The 21,187-nt window shown below is 45.2% G+C and overlaps 1 protein-coding gene across 3 annotated transcripts in view; it reads left to right on the top strand.

Moving 5' to 3' along the window:
* AK7 (adenylate kinase 7) overlaps positions 1-20,958 on the top strand; it is a 206,443-nt gene extending 185,485 nt beyond the window's left edge. For all 3 annotated transcript variants that reach the window (XM_033952479.1, XM_033952480.1, XM_033952478.1), the window contains 3 exons: positions 18,207-18,427; positions 18,852-19,010; positions 20,835-20,958. In XM_033952479.1, the coding sequence (XP_033808370.1) occupies positions 18,207-18,427; positions 18,852-19,010; positions 20,835-20,882 (428 nt within the window). In that variant the 3' untranslated portion in view covers positions 20,883-20,958. The remainder of the gene's footprint in view (positions 1-18,206; positions 18,428-18,851; positions 19,011-20,834) is intronic.
* The last annotated feature ends 229 nt before the right edge of the window (positions 20,959-21,187 follow it).

The following is a 21,187-nucleotide window of genomic DNA, read 5'->3' as shown; positions in this document are numbered from 1 at the left end:
TCCTGGAGCGAGGCATCAGCCTTCTGTTCAGCAGGGAATGTAGGAAACGCGGCCCTGACCCCTTGAGGGAGCCAGGGTATTTCCCTGGAACTGTTTACCTGCCTCAAAGCCTGACTCCTCTGGTGCTTTTGTTTACGTTTCTGGGCTTGGGTCTGCCGGGCCGGCCTCTGAGGATGGGTCTCCACCACTTCCCCCCTAAAGGGAAAAATGTGGTCTAATTCTTCCTCTTCTTCCACCACCACAGGTCCCTGGGACCGAGTCCCCACCAAGCCCTGTCTAACCCTTAAGTATTCCCCTAGGCCTTCCCAATCGCGGCCGAGTATAAGGGCATAGGGAGCTTTGGGTACAATTGCAAAATCAACCCTATATACCTTATCTCCATATAACATGGTTGTGGGGCGGAGCGGGTATCTGAGGCTATCACCATGCACACACCTAATAACTACTGTGCTTCCTTTCTTCCTTATTTCCTCCCTTGGGAAAATAAGATGATACTGGTCGGCAGCCAACATGGACTGGTCTGCGCCAGTATCTATTAGAGCCATCATCTGCTTTCCGGCTATCGAAACCGACACCAGATATTCTTCCGGGCTGTGTCTATCTGGACCCCGTGCGATTATTAAATCCCTCTTTCTTTTACAAAAGCGCTGTATGTGCCCGCTTCCCCACAACGGAAGCACCGAACAGCGCTTCTCCTTGGAGCCTTCCTAACCCTGGTTTCCCCCACCTTTTCCTCCTGCTGTATTGGGGACAGGGTAGCCCTGCATTTTGCCTTAGGTAAAGTTCCCAGAGTCTCCGACCAGTTCAACTCCAAATAGGCACCCGTCCCTTTCCCCAGGGTCCAGGCCCTTTGATCGGCTGTCCCCTTGGGTTCCCACGACCCTTGATTTAGCTCATGGCTAGTCGGGCTTTCCTTTATATCCAATAAAGAAAAAGGGCTTTGTCCTACCCCAGATGAGCAGTCCAGGTCCAATGTCAGCTCCGTGGGGCCCTCAACAGCCGGCTGTTGTACGAGCTGCGCCAAAACCTCAGCCTGGGTAGTTATTGCCTTCATTAGTTCCTGATGCTGTTGACCTTCCCTCTCTTGGTTGCGATTCCATAAATCCTGGTTTGCTTCCAGAATGGTCTGCAGGCTTTCGCTCTGTCTCCGCCTTTCGGCCATCAGGAACTCCATCAGCTGCTGTTGGTCCATCTTGGCCCACCGTCTGCAAGGAAACAAAGAGAGAGACCAACCCAAGTGTGGCACAAAAACAATAGGTTAGCCTATCTCCCTCACCCCTCCCTGGTCAGGTACTTTACCAGAGTGCCGGGTGAGTCTGTGCCTTTGGTTTGTAGGCCTCCTTGGCCCCCAGTCGCTTATCTGCGTTTTTGTCCTCTTATCCGGTCTGAGGTTCTCCTCCTCCGGTTCACCACCGTCCAAGACGAATCCCTCCGGTCGCGTGCCACTCTGCACACTCCGGCAAACGACTCTGGAGTCTGGATACCTCCGAACAGGAACCAATACAATAAACTAAAATAATAAGCTAAAGCAAAAAAATATTCAAAAGTCAAAACTTTTTTTTTTCCACTTTTTTTTTTTTTTTTTTTCCAGTTCCAAGAATGTCCAGCAGGAGGCGCTCTAATCCCACTCCTGATACCAAATGTGGCGGGGCCGGTACCTGTACTTCAGCGGGGCCGGTCCACGCTCACCTCAGAGCTCCTTCTGCGTGCTTCCCATAAAGTAAGGAGGTCCTGCTGAACGACATTCTCGCATAATCCAAATAAACAGGCAAAAAGAAAATCAGAGTCAATTTAATTTTTCTGGTGATGACCACTTTATTGCGTGGTATATTTGCTGGGAACAAACTTGTAGTTAGTCCAACTTCCCAAGTAGCAAAAATTACATCAACAAAAATTATATCACCGACCAACAGGTCTAGGTTTCCAGCCGTCATCTACATGCTGACGGTACGGGAAAGTAAAAATAAACCAAAAAGAGTTGCTGTCTTTACATTCAGACAAACAACAAACACAACTGTTAGCACTACAGGTAGTTTTTTGTGTACAAGCCTTTTTGTTTGGAAGGCTTGAGCCCCAACCAGCTCAAAGGGAGTTGGTGGGGGAGGGGAAGTAAGTGAATCCACTAAATATTTCTGCTATAACAGAATGCCACTAATGGCCCCACAATCCCAACCAGTATGGACAGTGGATTCTCCCCAAACATTACTTCCCTCTCACACTCTCAGAACAATAACAGTCCCAGCCAGCTCAACTTGGCTGGAAACTTTAAAGCTCAAAAGAAAAACGTTTTTTTTTTCTTCCTGCTTCCCTCAAGCAGGACAGCACCAGCCAGCACAAGTTCCCAATCAACTCAGAAAGGCAATCACCCTTTCCTAAGCAGTCCCAAAACATACACAATGGGTAATAACCCCCAAACTTCCCAGCCCTGCCACTTAGCTGACTTCCATCCAGGTGTCTTCAGGCAGACTGGGAGTTTCCATGCAGTCCATAGGCTCTGGGTTGGCTGGCTGGCTGGCCACAGGGTCAATGTCTGTTTCCTGCATTTCAATATCTTGGTTTACAGGAGAACAGCCTGGATAGACCTCTTCCTGTGCTGGCCCAGAGTGAACTGCCCTTTTCCTCCTAAGAGCAGCCTCTAAAGTGTTCAGCCGACCACACCCTGCTCTCTTAGGGGGAGGAGCTGCCTGTAAAGTTTGCCTAGGTTTTCTCGGCTTGCTGATTATCTCCCTCAGCTGAGAGTTGGAGGAGGGAGGGAGGTCCCAAGGAGACTGCCCAGGGCCATTCTCTTCACTTTCCTCTCCTCCCTCACAATCAGAATTTTCCAGTTTAAAGGGGAATGCAGCTATTTCCCTTCTCCTAGTCACAACCCTATCCCCATGATTCGCTCTCTGTATGACTGGGCTGGCTTTAGTGGGAGCCAAACCCGGTACAGACAGAGCATCGGGGATAGGATTGTGACAATACTACACCTAGATACAGGCATTTTTCTCTGCCTCTTGCCAGGTTTACCCAGAGGGACTCCCCGGTGTACTTGACATCTGTGATCCTGGTGGTTTTGATGTCCTCTTTAATGTATAGAGCTACTCCCCCTCCTAACCTGCCCTCTCTGTCCTGACGAAGTAGATTGTATCCCGGTATAGCCATATCCCACCCATGTGAGTCCGTGAACCAAGTTTCAGATATTGCCATCACATCTAGGTCAGCATTCCTTATTTCAGCCTCCAATTCTAGAATTTTGTTACCTAAACTGTGTGCATTTGACATATATGGCCCTCTATATCTTGTGTTTGCTAAGTCCCTGTGAGGCGTATCCTACCCGAGTCGGTGTGACTCCTAAAGAACTGTTTACAATGTGGGTACTTACCTTGGACATGGAAGCGGAGTTTTGACTCACCTCATCAGGATAATTCCTTTCTGCACTAATATGTGAATGGGTACCCTCCCCCGACTTACCTAGTGAAGCAGGCGGGCTAGTCGGTGTCCGAAGACGTTCTTAACCCTACTGGTCAGATGGAGTCCGTCTGGTCCCTGAAGTCCTTGTAGCGCTTCCCCATGGTTTAGGAATCTGAAGTTCATATCCCGGCACCATCCCTGTAGCCACTCGTTCGTCCTCAGGATACGTTCATCTCTGGCTCTTCCCTTGCCTCTAACTGGGAGGATCGATGAGAAAACCACCTGCGCTCCTGTCCGCTTCAGCCTCTCACCCAGTGCTCCAAAGTCTCTGGTGATGGTCTCCGGTGTGTTCCTGGCAGTGTCGTTGGTTCCTATGTGGACAAGAAGCATAGGAAAGTGGTCTCGGGGCGTGAGTAGTCTATCCAGACTGGCGGTGACATCTCGTATCCTGGCTCCAGGCAGACAGCAGACCTCCCTAGATTGCATATCCGGTCTGCAAATTGGTCCCTTGGTGCCCCTCAGCATGGAATCCCCGATGACTATTACTCTGCGCTTCTTTGGGGGGAGCCGGTCAGTTGTCCCTGGAGAAGGAGCTGTGTGTTGGGGCTGCTCCTGTTCCTGCTCCTGTTCCTCATCGGCAGTTCCTTCCTGAAGAATCTGGAATCTGTTCCGCAGGGTGAGTTGAGGGATTGATGTATAGCTGCCCTGTTTGTAAGAAGAAGGAGAAGATGAAGAGATTGAAAAAGGGGGGGGGTGTCTCCTATGTTTGCCCGTGGAGGAGGTCACCAGCTGCCAGGAGTCAGTGCCGCTAGCCATTTCCTGTATCCCAATTGTTGGTTTCAAAGCTGATGATTTGGGTGTCTCGAGGATGGACTTGTCATGGGCCTGCTCGGTGATTTGGGACAGCTCCTGGATGACTCCGTCGATGTAGGCCTCGTCCTCTCGGATGCTTCTCAGGCATATCAACTCCTTCCTGAGGCTCCTTAGTTCCTGCATGAGATCTCCATCCAGCTGCGCGGCCGCCTCTGTCTGTGTAGAGACTGTAGTGTAGCGCTGGGGGATGGTCTCGGTCTGCACAGAGACCTCTGTCCACCGTCCTGGGTCCTCCTCCTTTTGCATGCAGTCCGTGGTCGCTTCCTGGATCCCCATAGCGACTGGAATACTGGTCTTGATTGCTGAGTTGTAATTGAGGTCTGCCTGTCAGTAAGGTAGAGAATTAGGAAAATTTAAAAAATCTTTCTATGAGCAGGTGTGAGATTTTGAAAGATTAGGGTGTCTGAGAGTTGAAAGATTGGGGTATCTAGTGTTTGAAAGATAAGGGTGTCTGAGAGACTGAGAGTTTGAGATGTCTGAGGGGGTTGCTGTCTGTGAGTTAGTATGAGAGCCTGTACGATTAGGGTGAAGAGATAGTGTATTTGAGAGGTCCGCTTGTTGCCCTAAGGCAGGGGTCTGCAACCTTTAAGACATAAAGAGCCACTTGGACCCGTTTTCGAAAAGAAAAAAAAACTTGGAGCCGCAAAACCATTATAAAACAAATCTAACACTGCATATATTGTTTCTTATCTTAATGCTATATACAGGATCACTAAATTGAAAATAAAATCATTTTTCCTACCTTTGCTATTTGGTGATTTCATGAGTCTCTGGTTGCACTTTCTTCTTCTGACTGTGCATCCAATCTTTCTTCCTTTCTTTCAGCCTCCTGTATGTTTCCTCTCCTCCAGACCTCATTCTCTCCCCCAACTTTTTCTTTCTGTCTCCCTGTTCCCCCTTCTTTCTGTCTCCGTGCCGTCCCCCAAGCCACTCGGTTTGCTGCCACCGCAATCGGGGAACAGCCCCCAAGCCACCGCCGTCCCAAGCTTTCCCTGCAGAAGTGTTGCGCTGACCAGCATTCCGCTCCCTGACGTCAATTCTGACGTAGGAGAGGAAGTTCCGGGCCAACAAGGCATTTCTCCTCATTCCATCCAGCCTGAGCCCCATCTCTCCTTGATCCAGCATTTCCCTTCTGTGTCTGTCAGAATTACCATTCCACCTATTTTCCAGCATCACCCTTCTTTGTGTCCATCTCACCTATATCCCTATCTCACCACTTTTTCAGAATCTTCATTTGTCTCTGTCCTTATCTTTACGCCATGTTCACCATTTGCCCTTTCAATGTCTTTATCTCCCCCCACACACTTTTTCAGCATTACTTCTATGTCTCTATTTCACCTCCTCTTCATGTCCCCTCTGTATCTCTATCCTTATTCAGTAGGTCCTGCTTACCCTTTCTCTTCTTTGTGTCACTATCTCCATTTTCAGCTTTCCCCCCTTTTCCTTTGTTACTGCACCCTGTAGCTAGAATCTTTCCACCCTCCCTCCACTCCGGCCCAGCCCAGTATGAAATATTTCCTTTTGTTTCCCTCCCCTCTCTCTTTCTCTCTCTCTTCTCCTCCCTCACCCACGAGTCCTGCATCTGGCCCTCTCCCTTCTACCTGCACCTGGCAACACCCCCCTGCTCCGCGGCTCTCTTCAGCAACAGTGATCAAGACAAGCTGCCGACATCGAGGCCTTCCCTCTACGAGTCCCGCCTTTGTGGAAAAAGGAAGTTGAAACAAGCGGGACTCGCAGAGGGTAGGCCCCGACGTCAGAAGCTTGTGCTGAGTTGCCGAAGAGAGCCGCGGAGCAGGGGATGTGGCCGGAAGCAGGTAGAAGGGAGAGGGAGATAGGAAGGCTGTAGATCTCCGGAGCATGACACCGACCCCGGCCAGGATGACTTCTTTTTCAGGCACCTTACAAGTCCAGCGTCGCGGGGGAAATAGCCATGCTGAGCAGTGAGCTCAGCACTACACAGATGAAAGCCTTGCTTGCTGATTGGTCCGGCGGGGCGGGGCCGCCGGACCAATCAGCAAGCAAGGCTTTCATCTGTGTATGTGCTGAGCTCACTGCTCAGCATGGCTATTTCCCGCCGCGACGCCGGACTTAAGCTGCATGCCTGCGTGACACACTACCGGAGCCGCAGCAAAGGTGGAAAAGAGCCGCATGCGGCTCTGGAGCCGCAGGTTGCCGACCCCCGCCCTAAGGTATCGTTGTCTTGTGTAGTTTGGCTCTTCTTAAGGCTCTTCGCAAAGGTGCTCTCGCTAAGGCGAGCGACTTTGCCACTCGCCTTCGCCGCGTTTCGAACGGCTGCGCGCCGTTGGCTCGTCCCCTTTTATGGGGGAGTTTGGCTGGTGATGTCAGGGGTGGGCGGAGTTAGCTCTCTCCTCTTCCCCTGCTAGCACCGCCTTCTCTGCTCCTCTCTCTCTGCTTCTTCCTGCTAGCACACTCTCCGCTCACTGTTCTGCCATGTGCTCAGGACTCTTCTACCATGTGCTCAAGACTAGGCACAGCTCCTACAGTCTCCCTTCAGCTGGCCTTGCACTATGCACTTGCGCCTCAATTTACCTTCAGGAGCCAGCCATGCTACGATGAAGACAGAAGGAACCCAAAACCAAATCCTGAGACCATTGTGATTTGAAGAATAAAATTACCAGAAAGCAAAAGGTAGAAAAAAATGAATTTATTTTATATTTTGTGATTAGAATATTTCAGATTTGAAATATGTATCCTGCTAGAGCTGGTATTAGACATAACTGGGGACCGCAAAGCCCAGGCTGTACTTCTTTAGCTTCCAGCTGGCTTAGGGCTCTCTCTCTGACCAGAGGGCAGTTGCCCTAGTTGCACTCCCCTAACACTATTCCTGCCATGTGTGACTGAAGTATTCTGTTAGCTTGATTTTTCTATGTAGCATTCTGTAGTAATTTGGTTTGTTCAGTTTTCACAATAGTGGAGGGGATATTTGTGAAAGGTAGGGGAGACAAAGGTTTTGTTGATCCTTGCTCTGTATTATTTGTGTTTATAAAATGACAATTATACAGAATAATGTCTCTTTTTATACTTTAATAAAATAAGTTCAGTATAAAATCATAACTATTCAAGGCTTGTGCGGGTGGGATCTGACAGTTTGCAAGGCGGAGATGGGGCAGGGATGGGACTGAGCTCGCGGGGACGAGCTCACGGGGACGGGGCGGGAACGGTAATAAAATTTTCCTCCGTGTCATTCTCTACATTCAACCAATTGTGAAATTCAGAAAGCTCCTTCATGAATCCATTCCAAAGGAAAAATATATCCAAAAAGTGTTTCCAACATTGGATCTTTTGAATAAGACAGGGAGGTGTACATAACCAGCTTTTCAAATCTGGCCATATAGAGAGAGGCCACTGCTGGAGCTAAGGTAGCCCCCATGGCAACACCATGAATCTGTTCATAGTATGTTCCTTTGAGCCAAAAAATAATTTTTAGTAATCACTAGTTCAGCTAATTGTAGCAGAAATTCAGATGATATTCTTTGTTGCCCATCATTATTCTCTTGTAGGACCTTAGCTATAGCTCCTAATGCCTCCTGTTGATGGATGTTGGTGTAGAGAGCAACTACATCCATCATCACCATAGGGGAATTGATATCCAAGTCATTTTGTTCTTCCAGCATATATATCATATGGGAACTATCTTTAACATATGAAGGTATCACCTTCACAGCTTTCTGAAGAATTTTATCAACTAATTGAGAAAGTGGTTCTAAGATCGATCCTCTAATAGAGACAATAGGATGCCCCAGAGGTCTTTCTGCGTTTTTGTGCACTTTGGGCAGAAAATAGATGTACAGTGTACTAGGGTATTTATTAATTTAAAAACAGCCTCTTTATTTGTAATCATGCCTCTTTTCAACGCTATATCTTTAATAATACTTCTTAGTTCATCTCTTGGATCATTCTCCAGTCGTTTATAGAAAGCATGATCATTAAGCTGTCTTTCTGCTTCTGCCTCATATTGTTGCCAAGATTGCACTACTGTAGATCCTCCTTTGTCAGCTCATAAAATACAAACGTCTGGCAACCTTCTAAGTTCCTTCAAGGCCCCCTTTTGTTCTCGATCAAGATTATACTTGACTTTCTTTACTGTAATATCATTTTCAATACTTGCCAAATCCCAAAATACCAGGTCTCTAAAAGTTGTTACCCTCCCATGTAATGGACCAGGAGGGCACCAATGGGATACAGGCTTGACTAAAGATATATCTACTGTTGAAGGAGTCTCTGCAAAGAACAATCTCAATTGCAATGTCCTTAAGAACCGAAAGAAAGCCACTAAACTAAACCAAACCTTAAGTTTATATACCGCATCCTCTCCATAAAGTTAGAGCTCGGCACGGATTACAGGAGCTTTAATATAAGGAAGGAAAAACATAATAAGAAATAGTGATTATAAAGAGGGTAGCGAGATTTACATTTTTGAGAATAGCCAAGTTTTCAGATGCTTTCAGAATAATTGGAAGGAATGTTATGTTTAAATGCATCATAATATGTAGCAGGTACAAAACTCAGTCCAGGGTCCAACAACGAGATATGATGAGCTGTAAGATGAATCTGAGATATGTTCATTATTGTTGATTTCTGATTCGAGTTCCCATGTTGCCCAGGGTCTTCCCACTCCTCGCCTGGCTCCCTTCAATTGCCCTCTGGAATTTCCTCTCTTGTTCACTGTAAAATCCTCTGTCCTTGATTGATCCTTCTGATGCTGTTCCCACGACTCTTCACCGCTAGATTCTGATTCAGCAGATGTATCTTCAAACACTAATTTCTTTCTCTGCACACGCATAGGTTGTCTTCTCATCCAAGTATATATCTGATCCTGTGTATAATCCCTTTCATCGCATTTAAATTTCTAATTCCTTAGCAACAGATGAATCCAGAGACCAATGGGATAGCACACATCTACCAGCAGGCGGAGATAGAGAAACTAATTAACAGGTGTCCTATTGGCTGGTACTCCTCCTGTATCTTCAGTATGCTCTATCTCCCAGCAGGTGATGGTCACTATTCAACTAGCTCCTGAATTCTGGCTGTGACTGGAAAATTATTTTCTCTTGTTGAGGTTTCTCTTCAGTGAGACTGCCATTCTATTTCTCCTGTTGAGGTTTCTCTTCAATGAGATGGCAATTTTATTTCTCCTGTTGAGGTTTCTCTTCAGTGAGACAGGGGTGCCTGGCTGAACGGTGCCGGCTTTAGGGGTTACACCTGGGCCTCCCCAGGTCCCTGCCTCACCTTCCCTCCATTGCTAGAGGGTCTGACTGGGTCTTGATTTTTTTCTTCTTTCCCTTCTCTGTTTAAAAAAAAAAAAAAAAGGGAGACCACAGTTGCTACATTCTGCCCTGTTAGTGCTGCACAACCAGCTCTTACTGGCTTCAACCAGCCCTAACAACAAGCTTTTGAGTATGTATGTGTTTTTTACTGTTATTTGAACTTCAGGTTCTGTTTGGGAGTCTTAGTACTGTGGGTTCAGTCAACGTACATTTAAGGAATGGATATTTTATTGAGGCTAAGTTTTATGACTAGAAATCCGTTGAGGAAGCCGGGACATTCCTGCTCTTTGTGTGCACGCGCTTGGTTTCCTTGTTGGTTACAGCGCAGCAGTAGTGGTGCGATTTCATGCTCGCATTTGTTCTCCTCGTTGGGTTTCAGTACAGTAGTAGTCCTGTTTATTCCGAGGCTTTCGTTGGTGTTTGTCACAGCCATGTGTAGCTGATTGTGCAGGTGCCGTTTATAGCAGCGTGCATGAGATGGGACATGTTTTTTCCGGCGCTGTAGGAAGCACCGCACCGTTCTTCTAGTTATTCCCCGAGTCTGATTTTCTTTCTATGCAGGCCGCGGCAGGGTAAATTTTGCAGGGCTTGAATCCGACTATGTTTCTAGGAGCGTTGATGCAGCGGCCACGTGTTGGTGAAAATCAGGCGCGCGCTTGGGTCTCCGGTGATGGCGGGAGAGCTGCAGCATTCCGGTAGTTTATTTCCAGCTGACTTTGGTCAGAGTATGCGGCAGCTTCTCTCCTTTCCGGTTCAGACAAGTTACACATGTTTCACCAGCTTTGGGACAAGCTTGGGCAAATTTATATGTCTATGTCTGTGTTCCTGCTGTATTCTCACTTGAAGGAAGCTGCTAGTTTAATCGGACTCTGGGGTTAGCACTCAAGGGGATTACCAGAGAGACTCTGACCTGTGCTAGGTCACCCAGTCTCGGTTTTGTCTCCGGACTGGGTCGACATACAGCAAATCACGGCACAGTGAGATCAGCAGTAAGATAATGCCCTGTATTTCAAACGGGTAACTTATTGTCTCTCTTGGGGTCCCTGCAGATTGAGCCTTTGTCTGTTGATAACTGTCCTTCTTATTTGGGCCTCTGTGCTGCGCTGCATGTGTCTGTAGTACCTTTAGGCATATATATCCTATGCCATGGCATAGGATATATATGCATAAAGGTAGTACAAACAGTTTCCAAGTTTGGGCTCTATGGGCATAATGACACTTTGCATCTTCCTGCGGCCAGGACTCTCATTCTCTATTTCTGAGGGGGCCTGTACTTCAGATTTCCATGCTTATCACGCTGGTTTCTCCTGTCGCCATTTTCTCATGGCACATGCTAGATGGACCCCCCAACTAGACAGGAAGGGCTGTACAGCTCTTTCTAACCAGAAGCCAGTTACCTATTCTATCAACCCGCGGAGGAGTACGCGCTATGTGGCTGCTAGCCTCATTCCTGAAGCTCTCATTAACGATGTGAGCTTTGTTTGATACCTGTTAGGAAGCTGTTGTTTTCCACGGGGCGGTAGATGCAGCATCTTGATTGTGTCTAGTACGTATTCACTTTAAAGGACATACGTATTTCGCTTACGTTGCATGGAGTTAGTACTGTTTTCATGGTTCCAGTATACTCCTCTTTACATTGCGAAACTTGATTTTTCCTAGGAGAATTTCTTTCTTCTTACAGATCCTACACTTCTCATCTTGCCGTTTCATGACCTTCTGCACTTCATTCTAAGAGGATCTTGACTTCTTCCAATGATTCTTCAGGCTTTCTCATGAGGGGGAAGATGCTATAATGTTAGGTCAGGGGGCTGTGAACATTTTTCAGGATGCTTGCAACTTTGCATCCTCCTCAGGTTTCCGGTTCGTTCTTGGAGTCTCTGTTTTGTGTTTCCCTTTTAAGTGTTACTGGTCCTCAGGGCAGTTCTTGTAGTTCTTCAGGAACTAAGGGACGTTGTTCCACTTACTGCATGGTGCCCAAGATGGGGGCATTGGGCAGGCTGGATCCCATTTTGCTGAATTAGTTTCTCAGGGTTACACATTTCTGCAGAAAATCTGGGAGAATATTTACATTTTCACTATGAACTCCGAATCAGCACTAGGTTTGCTTGCCTCTCTTGGAGCAGCGCTTTCGGTTTTGGCATATGCCATTTCGCCTACCCAAGGCTTCATGAACATTTTAGAAAATTTGGGCAGTGGTACCGTTTTGGCACTACCAGGCGATTCACCTACTTTCTTCTTGACTGACTGCTTGATTCGGACGTCTTCCAGTCGGGCCATTTGACTGAAACGAAAAGGGTGGTTTCTTTTCCTCAGTTCTTTGGACGTGAATCTTCGAATCTGCACAGCGCTCTTTTCTCCTGTACTATTTATAGGTATATTGGGGAGATGATTTTATTCATATAGGAGAGAAATGTGTTTCTTCCCAGAGACTAGGGCGGGGGTCGGCAACCCGCGGCTCCAGAGCCGCATGCGGCTCTTTTCCACCTTTGCCGTGGCTCCGGTAGTGTGTCACGCAGGCATGCAGCTTACAAGTCCGGCGTCGTGGCGGGAAATAGCCATGCTGAGCAGTGAGCTCAGCACGTACACAGATGAAAGCCTTGCCGTGCCGCCGGACCAATCAGCAAGCAAGGCTTTCATCTGTGTAGTGCTGAGCTCACTGCTCAGCATGGCTATTTCCCGCCGTGATGCCGGACTTGTAAGCTGCACGCCTGAAAAAGAAATCATCCTGGCCGGGGTCGGTGTCATGCTCCGGAGATCTACAGCCTTCCTATCTCCCTCTCCTTTCTACCTGCTTCCGGCCACATCCCCTGCTCCGCGGCTCTCTTCGGCAACTCAGCAGCAGCGATCGACACAAGCTTCTGACGTCGGGGCCTACCCTCTGCGAGTCCCGCTTGTTTCAACTTCCTTTTTCCACAAAGGCGGGACTCGTAGAGGGAAGGCCTCGATGTCGGTAGCTTGTCTTGATCACCGCTGCTGACAAGTTGCTGAAGAGAGCCGCGGAGCAGGGGGGTGTTGCCAGGTGCAGGTAGAAGGGAGAGGGCCAGATGCAGGACTCGTGGGTGAGGGAGCAGAATAGAGAGAGAAAGAGAGAGGGGAGGGAAACAAAAGGAAATAATTCATACTGGGCTGGGCCGGAGTGGAGGGAGGGTGGAAAGATTCTAGCTATAGGGTGCAGTAACAAAGGAAAAGGGGGGGAAAGCTGAAAATGGAGATAGTGACACAAAGAAGAGAAAGGGTAAGCAGGACCTACTGAATAAGGATAGAGATACAGAGGGGACATGAAGAGGAGGTGAAATAGAGACATAGAAGTAATGCTGAAAAAGTGGGGGGGGGGGGATAAAGACATTGAAAGGGCAAATGGTGAACATGGGGTAAAGACAAGGACAGAGACAAATGAAGATTCTGAAAAAGTGGTGAGATAGGGATATAGGTGAGATGGACACAAAGAAGGGTGATGCTGGAAAATAGGTGGAATGGTAATTCTGACAAACACAGAAGGGAAATGCTGGATCAAGGAGAGATGGGGCTCAGGCTGGATGGAATGAGGAGAAATGCCTTGTTGGCCCGGAACTTCCTCTTCTACGTCAGAATTGACGTCAGGGAGCGAAATGCTGGTCAGCGCGACGCTTCTGCGGGGAAAGTTTGGGACGGCAGTGGTTTGGGGGCTATTCCCCGATGGCGGTGGCAGCAAACCGAGTGGCTTGGGGAGGGCACGGAGAAAGAAAGAAAGGGGGCAGACAGAGACAGAAAGAAGGGGGAACAGGGAGACAGAAAGAAAAAGTTGGGGGAGAGAATGAGGTCTGGAGGAGAGGAAACATACAGGAGGCTGAAAGAAAGGAAGAAAGATTGGATGCACAGTCAGAAGAAGAAAGTGCAACCAGAGACTCATGAAATCACCAAACAGCAAAGGTAGGAAAAATGATTTTATTTTCAATTTAGTGATCAGATTAGCATTAAGATAAGAAACAATATATGCAGTGTTAGATTTGTTTTATGATGGTTTTGCGGCTCCAAGTTTTTTTTTCTTTTCGAAAACGGGTCCAAGTGGCTCTTTATGTCTTAAAGGTTGCAGACCCCTGGACTAGGGCAATGGGTCACAGTCTCAGGTTTGCATACTTCTTCGGTCACCATGACCAAGAGTATGGGATTCTGTACAGGTTCTAGGATCCATGTTGCTGACTCCACTAGGAACTTCGGCTTGCTTTCCCATTATAACGCTACAGCAGTCGCTTTTGTTCCGGTGGTTCCCGGTATCTCAGGGCTCCAATTATTTGGTAGGCTCCTCAAGCATTGCTCTGTATGATTTGGTGGCTCAGCAAGATTTCTCTTTTCAAAGGCATGCCTCGGTCTTTGCTGGACTAGCTCATGGTCACCAAACATCCCAGGCTGTCAGGTTGTGGGGCTCGGTGCCTTCCATCCTCAGCTCCAGGAGTCTGGTCTTAAGAGGTGACTCAGTACTTGTTCATTCTTCTGCTCTGGAGTATGGTCAGGCTACCATTTCTGGAGCTTCAGATCATTCTTCCGGAATGACGCTGAAGGTCTTTTCAGTCAGTATTATGATGGGGGTATTTCTCTACAGCCTGGGCAGTAGGTGATGTACTCAGTTGGCGGGTAAAGTTGTGGTTCTACTTCAATGGGTGGACCCTCATCTTCCTCTTCTGTTGGCAGATCATTTTATGGGTCAGGAAAAGAGTTTGGATAGACTTTCTCTCCACGAAATCTGAGCATGGCCCATTTATTGTATGTTACATTGTACAGAGCTGTGTACGCTCAAGAAAGTGTAAATGTTAGTAATAGTGAAGTCTACTATATCCTGCTCTGGCATTCCAGCTCTTTTTATGGAAGTGAGATCTCCTGGAACTAGACCTCATGGCCTCGTCTCGAAATTCTAAGCTTCCTAGCTTCTTCGGCGGGCACAGGGAGTGGGAGTCAGAGGGGGTAGCAGTGTGGCTTCTTTCTTGCCTCTGGTTTCTTTTTTCATTGTTTTCCCCTGGCTGATGATGGCTTGGATTTGCCATCTCAAGCTCACTTTCAGGGCACAGTATTTGTAGAATCTCTGGATTGGCTGCACCATCCTTGCTATGCGGCTCTGATGAGTCTTTCGACAGCCGGACTGTTGAGTTTCCTGGTATCTCCGGATTTGCTCACCTAGGGTCCGATCAACATGGATATTCGTACTACTTTGGTATTACAATCTAGCTTTTGAAAAGTCATGGCTGACGTGTAAGGGTTATGCAAAGCAGGTTGTTTCTTCTTGTATCCAGGCGATACAGACGTCTTCACCTGTGGCTTCTGCTTCCTTTTGAAGGTTTTTCCTTTCTTGGGTACTTCTCAACATTTGCATCCTTCCAGAGTTCATTTTTGGTACAAGTGTATTGCCAAGGGCTTAGCGTTCAATTCCCTTCAGCTTCAAGTGCCATTCTTAGCTTGTTACAAGGGCTAGGTATATTGCTTTTCGCTTACTTCTCAGCTTCATGTAGTTCAGTTCCTAAACGGAGTACAGTATATTTGTATACCTCTTAGAAAGCCCTGTCCGGAGTACAGTCTTAAGGTACTTCTTCGCAGTTTACCGAAGGCTTCATTTCATCCTTGTCTTTTGAGACTCTAAAAGGCCGTGCCATTGAACACGGGGTTTCTTGTGGCCATGGCTTCAGCTCGGCGGTTTTCTGAGTTGCAGGCCTTGTTCTGCGGGGATTCCTATTTCTGATTTACAAAATCTGGGGTGTCAGTTCAGACGGTACCACAATTTCTTTCTAAGGAGGTGTCATCCTTTCTTTTATGACACTCTTACTTTTCCTTCCTTCTTCCTGGGAGGAGAAATGGGGAGCCATGCTTTTATTCACTGCATTTTTTGAAAGTGCGTAGCGTTCTCCGCGAGCTAGGTTTCTAACGACTTTTAGTTGTTTAGATCACCTTTTTGTGTTCTTCAAGGGACGCCTCAAACGTATGGCGTCGTCCAAAGCCTCCATCGCTCGATGGGTCCAGGAGGACATTATTTGCGCTTGCTTGATGGCAGGGAAGCGATTGGCGAAAGAACTTCATGACCATTCCGCCAGAGTGATGGCCACTTCTTGGACTCGGTACAGAGGCTTTTTCCTTGGAGGAGTTTTGTCTCGCGGCTACTTGGTCTTCCGAGAGTGCTTTATCTCAGCATTACCGGTTGGATGTGGAGGCGCATGCGGTGGATGCGTTAAGTGCTTCGGTTGTTGCGGAGGCGACGTTTGCTTCCCACCCAGATTGAGGATTGCTTTGCTACATCCCATTGGTCTCTGTTGCTAAGGAAGGAAAAATTATGTTCTTACCTGTTAATTTTCTTTCCTTTAGATGCAGCAGATGAATCCAGAGTCCCACCCTTTCTGGATATTGTCTGTCAGTTTTTTCTTTTACAACTTTCGAAGTTTGTTTTTATTGATGACTGTATTCTGTATTATAGCCTTTTGAGATTTGTTATGGGAAAGAAGGAGCTTTACTGAAGATACAGGAGGAGTGCCAGCCAATAGGACCACCTGTTAATCAGTTTCTCTATCTCCGCCTGCTGGTAGATGTGTGCTATCCCATTGGTCTCTGGATTCATCTGCTGCATTTAAAGGAAAGAAAATTAACAGGTAAGAACATAATTTTTCCATCTTTGATTGTTTGAGAGAATCCTTAAATTGCATGATAGCAGTCTGAGTAGTAGATACACTGAGTAAATTCCTCAGCTCCTGTATTTTGTTTCAAATCATTTTCCATCTTATCTTGCAACTCCTTTTCCACAGAAGCTGTCGTTTCTACAATTAGAAGCATCAAATCTCAACTACATTGATCCAGTATAGCAGTCCATTTATCCCAAAAGGCTTTATCATAAGAAAAGATCCTTGGTTCTTTATTCATTCTCAAGCCTCTAAGAATCATAGATCTCTTAAGGTATCGAACAAGAGTACTTCCGTGCAATTCTGCTCATATTAGACCTTTGAGTATTTAATAAATCATTCCAAGAGCTTTGTACTACGAGCTCCATGTCTTCATCTAGTAGAGCAGAGCATGATAGTAATTCCATCACCCTCTCCTCTGTATATTCAACAAACTCAGTATTACTTTGTAAAGAGGCCATAGTTGTATTAGTAATCATTAAACTCCAAAACCAAATATTTATCAGACAAAACTTACCTTCTGAGTGAAGCCAACGTGATAACAATAATTTTATAAAATGCTACACTCTTATAGCATGAAAAGTACTGTTTTAATGATTTTTTTAGATTATACCATTCTTACTCTCAATTGTTCTTCATTCATTCATCTGTGACCTCAACGGCTACACTTGAACATCATATTTCATGTAAAGTTCGAGTATTGAGTAGCCAGCCTCCTCATCAGTCACTATTCATATGTGCTTCTAAATATTTTTATGAATCTCATAAATAGCACAACTTAATGCTATAGATAAACTTATCTTAGTTAGCAATCTCAATGGGACTCCGATATGAATTCGCATTTCAAAAAGGAGCTGTTTCAAAGAGCATCCCCCTAAAACATTAAACATACCATCAGCATTTGCTTAATACATCATAAATCCTCATAATAAGCATTTCAAGGAACAATTTCCAAAAAACAAGTCCTCACCATTTAGAACATAACACCACTATCTCCGTGCAGATCTAATATGGCGGCAGCATCTTCATTCATCCTTTAAAAGTCATAAGGTCACTGATTCAACCAGTCACAGAGCTCAAATGCAAACACACTCACATTCAAAGCAATGTCATCCGTCCTACTTCAGCGTTCAGTCCAAAAGGGCTGATAGCTTTTAATTCAAAAATCCATCTCTGCTCATGTTAATTAAGAAATCTTTCCATGGAGAGGAAATTTTTTTTTTTTTTTTTTTTTTAAAGGAAAATTGAGAAAGTACGGTTTGACTCTGTGTGTGTGTCTGAGTTGTAAGTGGGGGTAAGAGAAAAGGAGAAAGAAAGTTAATTGATGCCAATCTAACCCCCCTCTTTTACAAAGCCTCGCTAGCGGCTGCTGTGTGGCAAAAGCACTGAAGCCCTTTAAATCCGTATGGGCAGGGGCAGCCACTAGTGCAGCTTTGTAAAAAAAAAAAAAAAAATGGAGGGGGTAGTAAAGGAGGGGGATGAAGTTCATCCCTTCTTCATTAATCTGAGCTCCCTACTTCTGTCTGCCCAAAAAAAGCATATAGTAAGCAAGGTCTGGTAGATTTTTGGATTTTTGCTGGAAGAGTGTGTGCAAGATTTGAAAATGCCATAGATATTGCTCCATCCACCTAAACATGCCCTCTGGAACACTCCCTCTTAATGCAGCAAAACTACGTATTGTAGAACAGTGCACAGATCTTTAACCACATTGCAGGGGGGAAGTTTTCAGATGCCTGATTTTCACACTAAAACTTTTTTTTTTCTTTTTTACCTGCAAAACTTCCTCTGAACATTGTCTTTTCCATGGTGCAGTGCAGTTGCATAGTTGCCTGGAGGCTCCAACCAATTTAACATATAATTAAAAAATGCTGCAGGCTAAGTCTTGGGAAATTGATATAGCTGTCAAGCATTTGGTAGATAGAGCATTTAATAAGTAATATAATTGAAAACAAAATCATTTCTTATACCACCATGAACATCTCATGACCCCTCTATCTTCTGGGTTTCTTTCTGTATAAAGATGTGTCAAAAGATGATGATCCTAAGTATGCAGATGTAGCAAATCTCATTATCCAGACAGTTGGGAATCCTCACAATTATGGTTTGACACCTGAAGATAAGGAAGCAATGGACCGTAAAGCAGCAGAGGAGCATCTAGCTCTGGAAGAAGCCGAAAAGGCCAAACGTGAGCGCAGGGAGACAGAGGAAGCAGCTGAAAAGATTGCACGTTGGGAAGAGTGGGTAGGTTTCCATAAACTAGAAGCAGACTGAAAAATCATACTCACAATCTATAAATCTATATACTTTATGACAGCAATAAGAAATAATACAAAATATATTTTTTGCCATTTTGGATAAAATAATTCTTTGGCAACTGATATCACTTTGAAAGAATTTCATCTTGTGAAATATTTCTCCCTATGTAGCCTGAATTTATTAGTGAGAAACATTGGTATTTATTAACTCAGTGAATATGCAAGCTATTGAATCAGTCAACACCTTTCTCGGGTAATCACTTGCATATCCATCTTAGCCTGCTCAGGACAGAAAGAATTTGTTTTGTAGGTGCTGTGGTTACCCAGAAATGAAAATTTGATTATTGTCTTCACTTTCTGTGACTTAACCTGATTGAATTTTGTTTTTTTTTTTTGCTGGTTATTTTAAGAGCAAACGAATGGAAGAAGTGAAGAGACAGGAGAGAGAGTTGCTTGAGGCCAAATCCATTCCCCTGAGAAACTATTTAATGAAGAATGTAATGCCAACTCTTATTCAGGGATTGAGTGAATGCTGCAAGATCAGGCCTGAGGACCCAGTTGACTTTTTGGTAAGAGAATACCCATATATTTTGTATGACAGTCAAAAGTAAAAAATCCTTCATCAAACAGACTGAACTGCTAAGGCACTATCATTCCTGATAAAAATAAAAAGCAAAAATGAAAAGATAGGGAATGTAAAAAATTAAGTTTCTCATTCAAAATACTTTACTTATGAAAGCATTCAGGATAACAACTTGTAGCACTATCACAATGCACATGAAGGGTGATTTTATAACTGGGCACAGTGTGTTAGTCGCTACGACGGGGCATACTAAACATCAGTTTTATAATGGCGTCTTTGCTCACAGATGCTGTTTCAGAATACAGACATAAGCCCAAAGATGTGTGCACAATGTTAGGTACATTCATGCCAGGACAGTAGCAGGCATGCGTGCATGTAAGCGTAATCTAGCTCAGCATATAGACCAGTATCTTTCCCCCTTTCTAAATCCCTCCTGTCTTTCTCCAGTGTACCTCAAAGCGAAGCTGCAGCAATTCATCTTTGCTGCCTGTGCCAGCCCCCACAAGCATCCCTCTGCCGTGTCCTGCACTCACTGACATCACTTCCTGTTTCCTCACTGGCAGGATATGGCAAGAGAGATGCTTGCAGAGACCACCACAAGCAGCAAAGATGAATTGCTGCAGTCGCCAGGACGCTTCTGAGGTACACTGTAATACAGTTGTAATGTTCATATTGCGTAAAGGAATGGCCTCCGGGTATCTCGTGACATAGTCTAGTATGTCTAGGATATACTTGTTTCAGTGGGTTGTCCACTCTAGCTGCCCCAAAAAGGCCATGGCAGTCCTCTCAAAAGGTACATCAACTAAGGACTTCGGCACAAGGGGAGTGGGTGGAACTCGGACAGGACTGCTCACTTGACAGGTGGGACAGGCTTGACAAAAGAGGTCCACCTGCTTATAGATGCCTGGCCAGTAAAACTGGGCTAAAACGCTCTCGAGTCTTGTCCTTTCCTAAGTGACCTCCTAACAGATGACAGTGGGCCAGCTGTAGAACTTTATTTCTGAACGGCTGGGGAACTAGCAATTGCTCTACCTCCTCTCCTTCCAGGGGCCTACCTGGTTTACTAGATACTGTTTAATGATGAAATACGGGGTAACTGGTTTACCTGAGCTTTGGGGTCCCATTGGATTTCCATCTATAGTTACCACCTAATCTCTTTTTAATAGCCAAGCTCTAATGACAAAATTAGCATATGACCATTCAGTCAGAAAATAGAAAATCCATTTTCCAGCTGCACTAAAAATGGCTTTAGCATGCAGGAAAGGCATATGAGGGGCTGCTAAAAAGTTCTCAGCCCAACCAAGAAGAGAATGATTTGGAGCCATGAAACTTACAAGCTATTCCACACTTTTCATTTCATTTCATATCATTGAAATGAAAAGTGTCAAGAAAAGTGTGGAATAACTTGTAAGTTTCATGGCTCCACATCATTCTCTTCTTGGTTGGGCTGAGAACTTTTCAGCAACTCCTCATATGTAAAAGCATGCTAAGGCCACTTTTTAGCGCAGCTTTGTAAAAGAACCCGTAGGTTTTTAGGGACATAATTGATAACAGAATTTAGAAAGACATGGAACAGTATAAGCACACAGGATTTCTAGCTGCAAAAAATGAGAAAATCACAGATCAACTGAGGTCTATACTAGCATTATACCAGGTCTAAACCTGGGCAGTTTGAATGGGCCCTATGGTCCTTTTTGTGTTGTCATATTATATGGTATATTGTTCTCTATCTGCGTAATTGGAATACAGTACAACTTAAGTTAAAGTGTAATATTGATTTTGAAACAAATTTTATATTTTCTGTTTGCAGGCAGAATATCTCTTCAAGTACAACCCTCAAATTGATGAAGATATGTAAACCTCAATAAGATATTACAGTATTGCATAAATCTTTTTACATTTATTTTAGTCAATAAAATGTTGTATGATACTTATTTTTCAATGTTTTCATTTTCATTTATTGCAGATAGCACTATTGGTTAAATGTATCTTTATTAGGAATAAATAGTGCTAGAAAAGTTTTTACATTGCACTATTTTGATTGGAGCAAAAAAAGAAAAGGTTTTCATTTTTGATAACTACAACAAGCGGGAAAGCATGTGGAGCTTATCTCATGTAATTCTTTCCAACCAATATGTCTCTGTGTTTGATTGTGTATCTGTG

This window comes from Geotrypetes seraphini, chromosome 7 (assembly GCF_902459505.1).
Source record: "Geotrypetes seraphini chromosome 7, aGeoSer1.1, whole genome shotgun sequence".
NCBI classification, from domain to species: Eukaryota; Metazoa; Chordata; class Amphibia; order Gymnophiona; family Dermophiidae; genus Geotrypetes; species Geotrypetes seraphini.
This window is presented reverse-complemented; position numbering and strand designations above follow the sequence as displayed.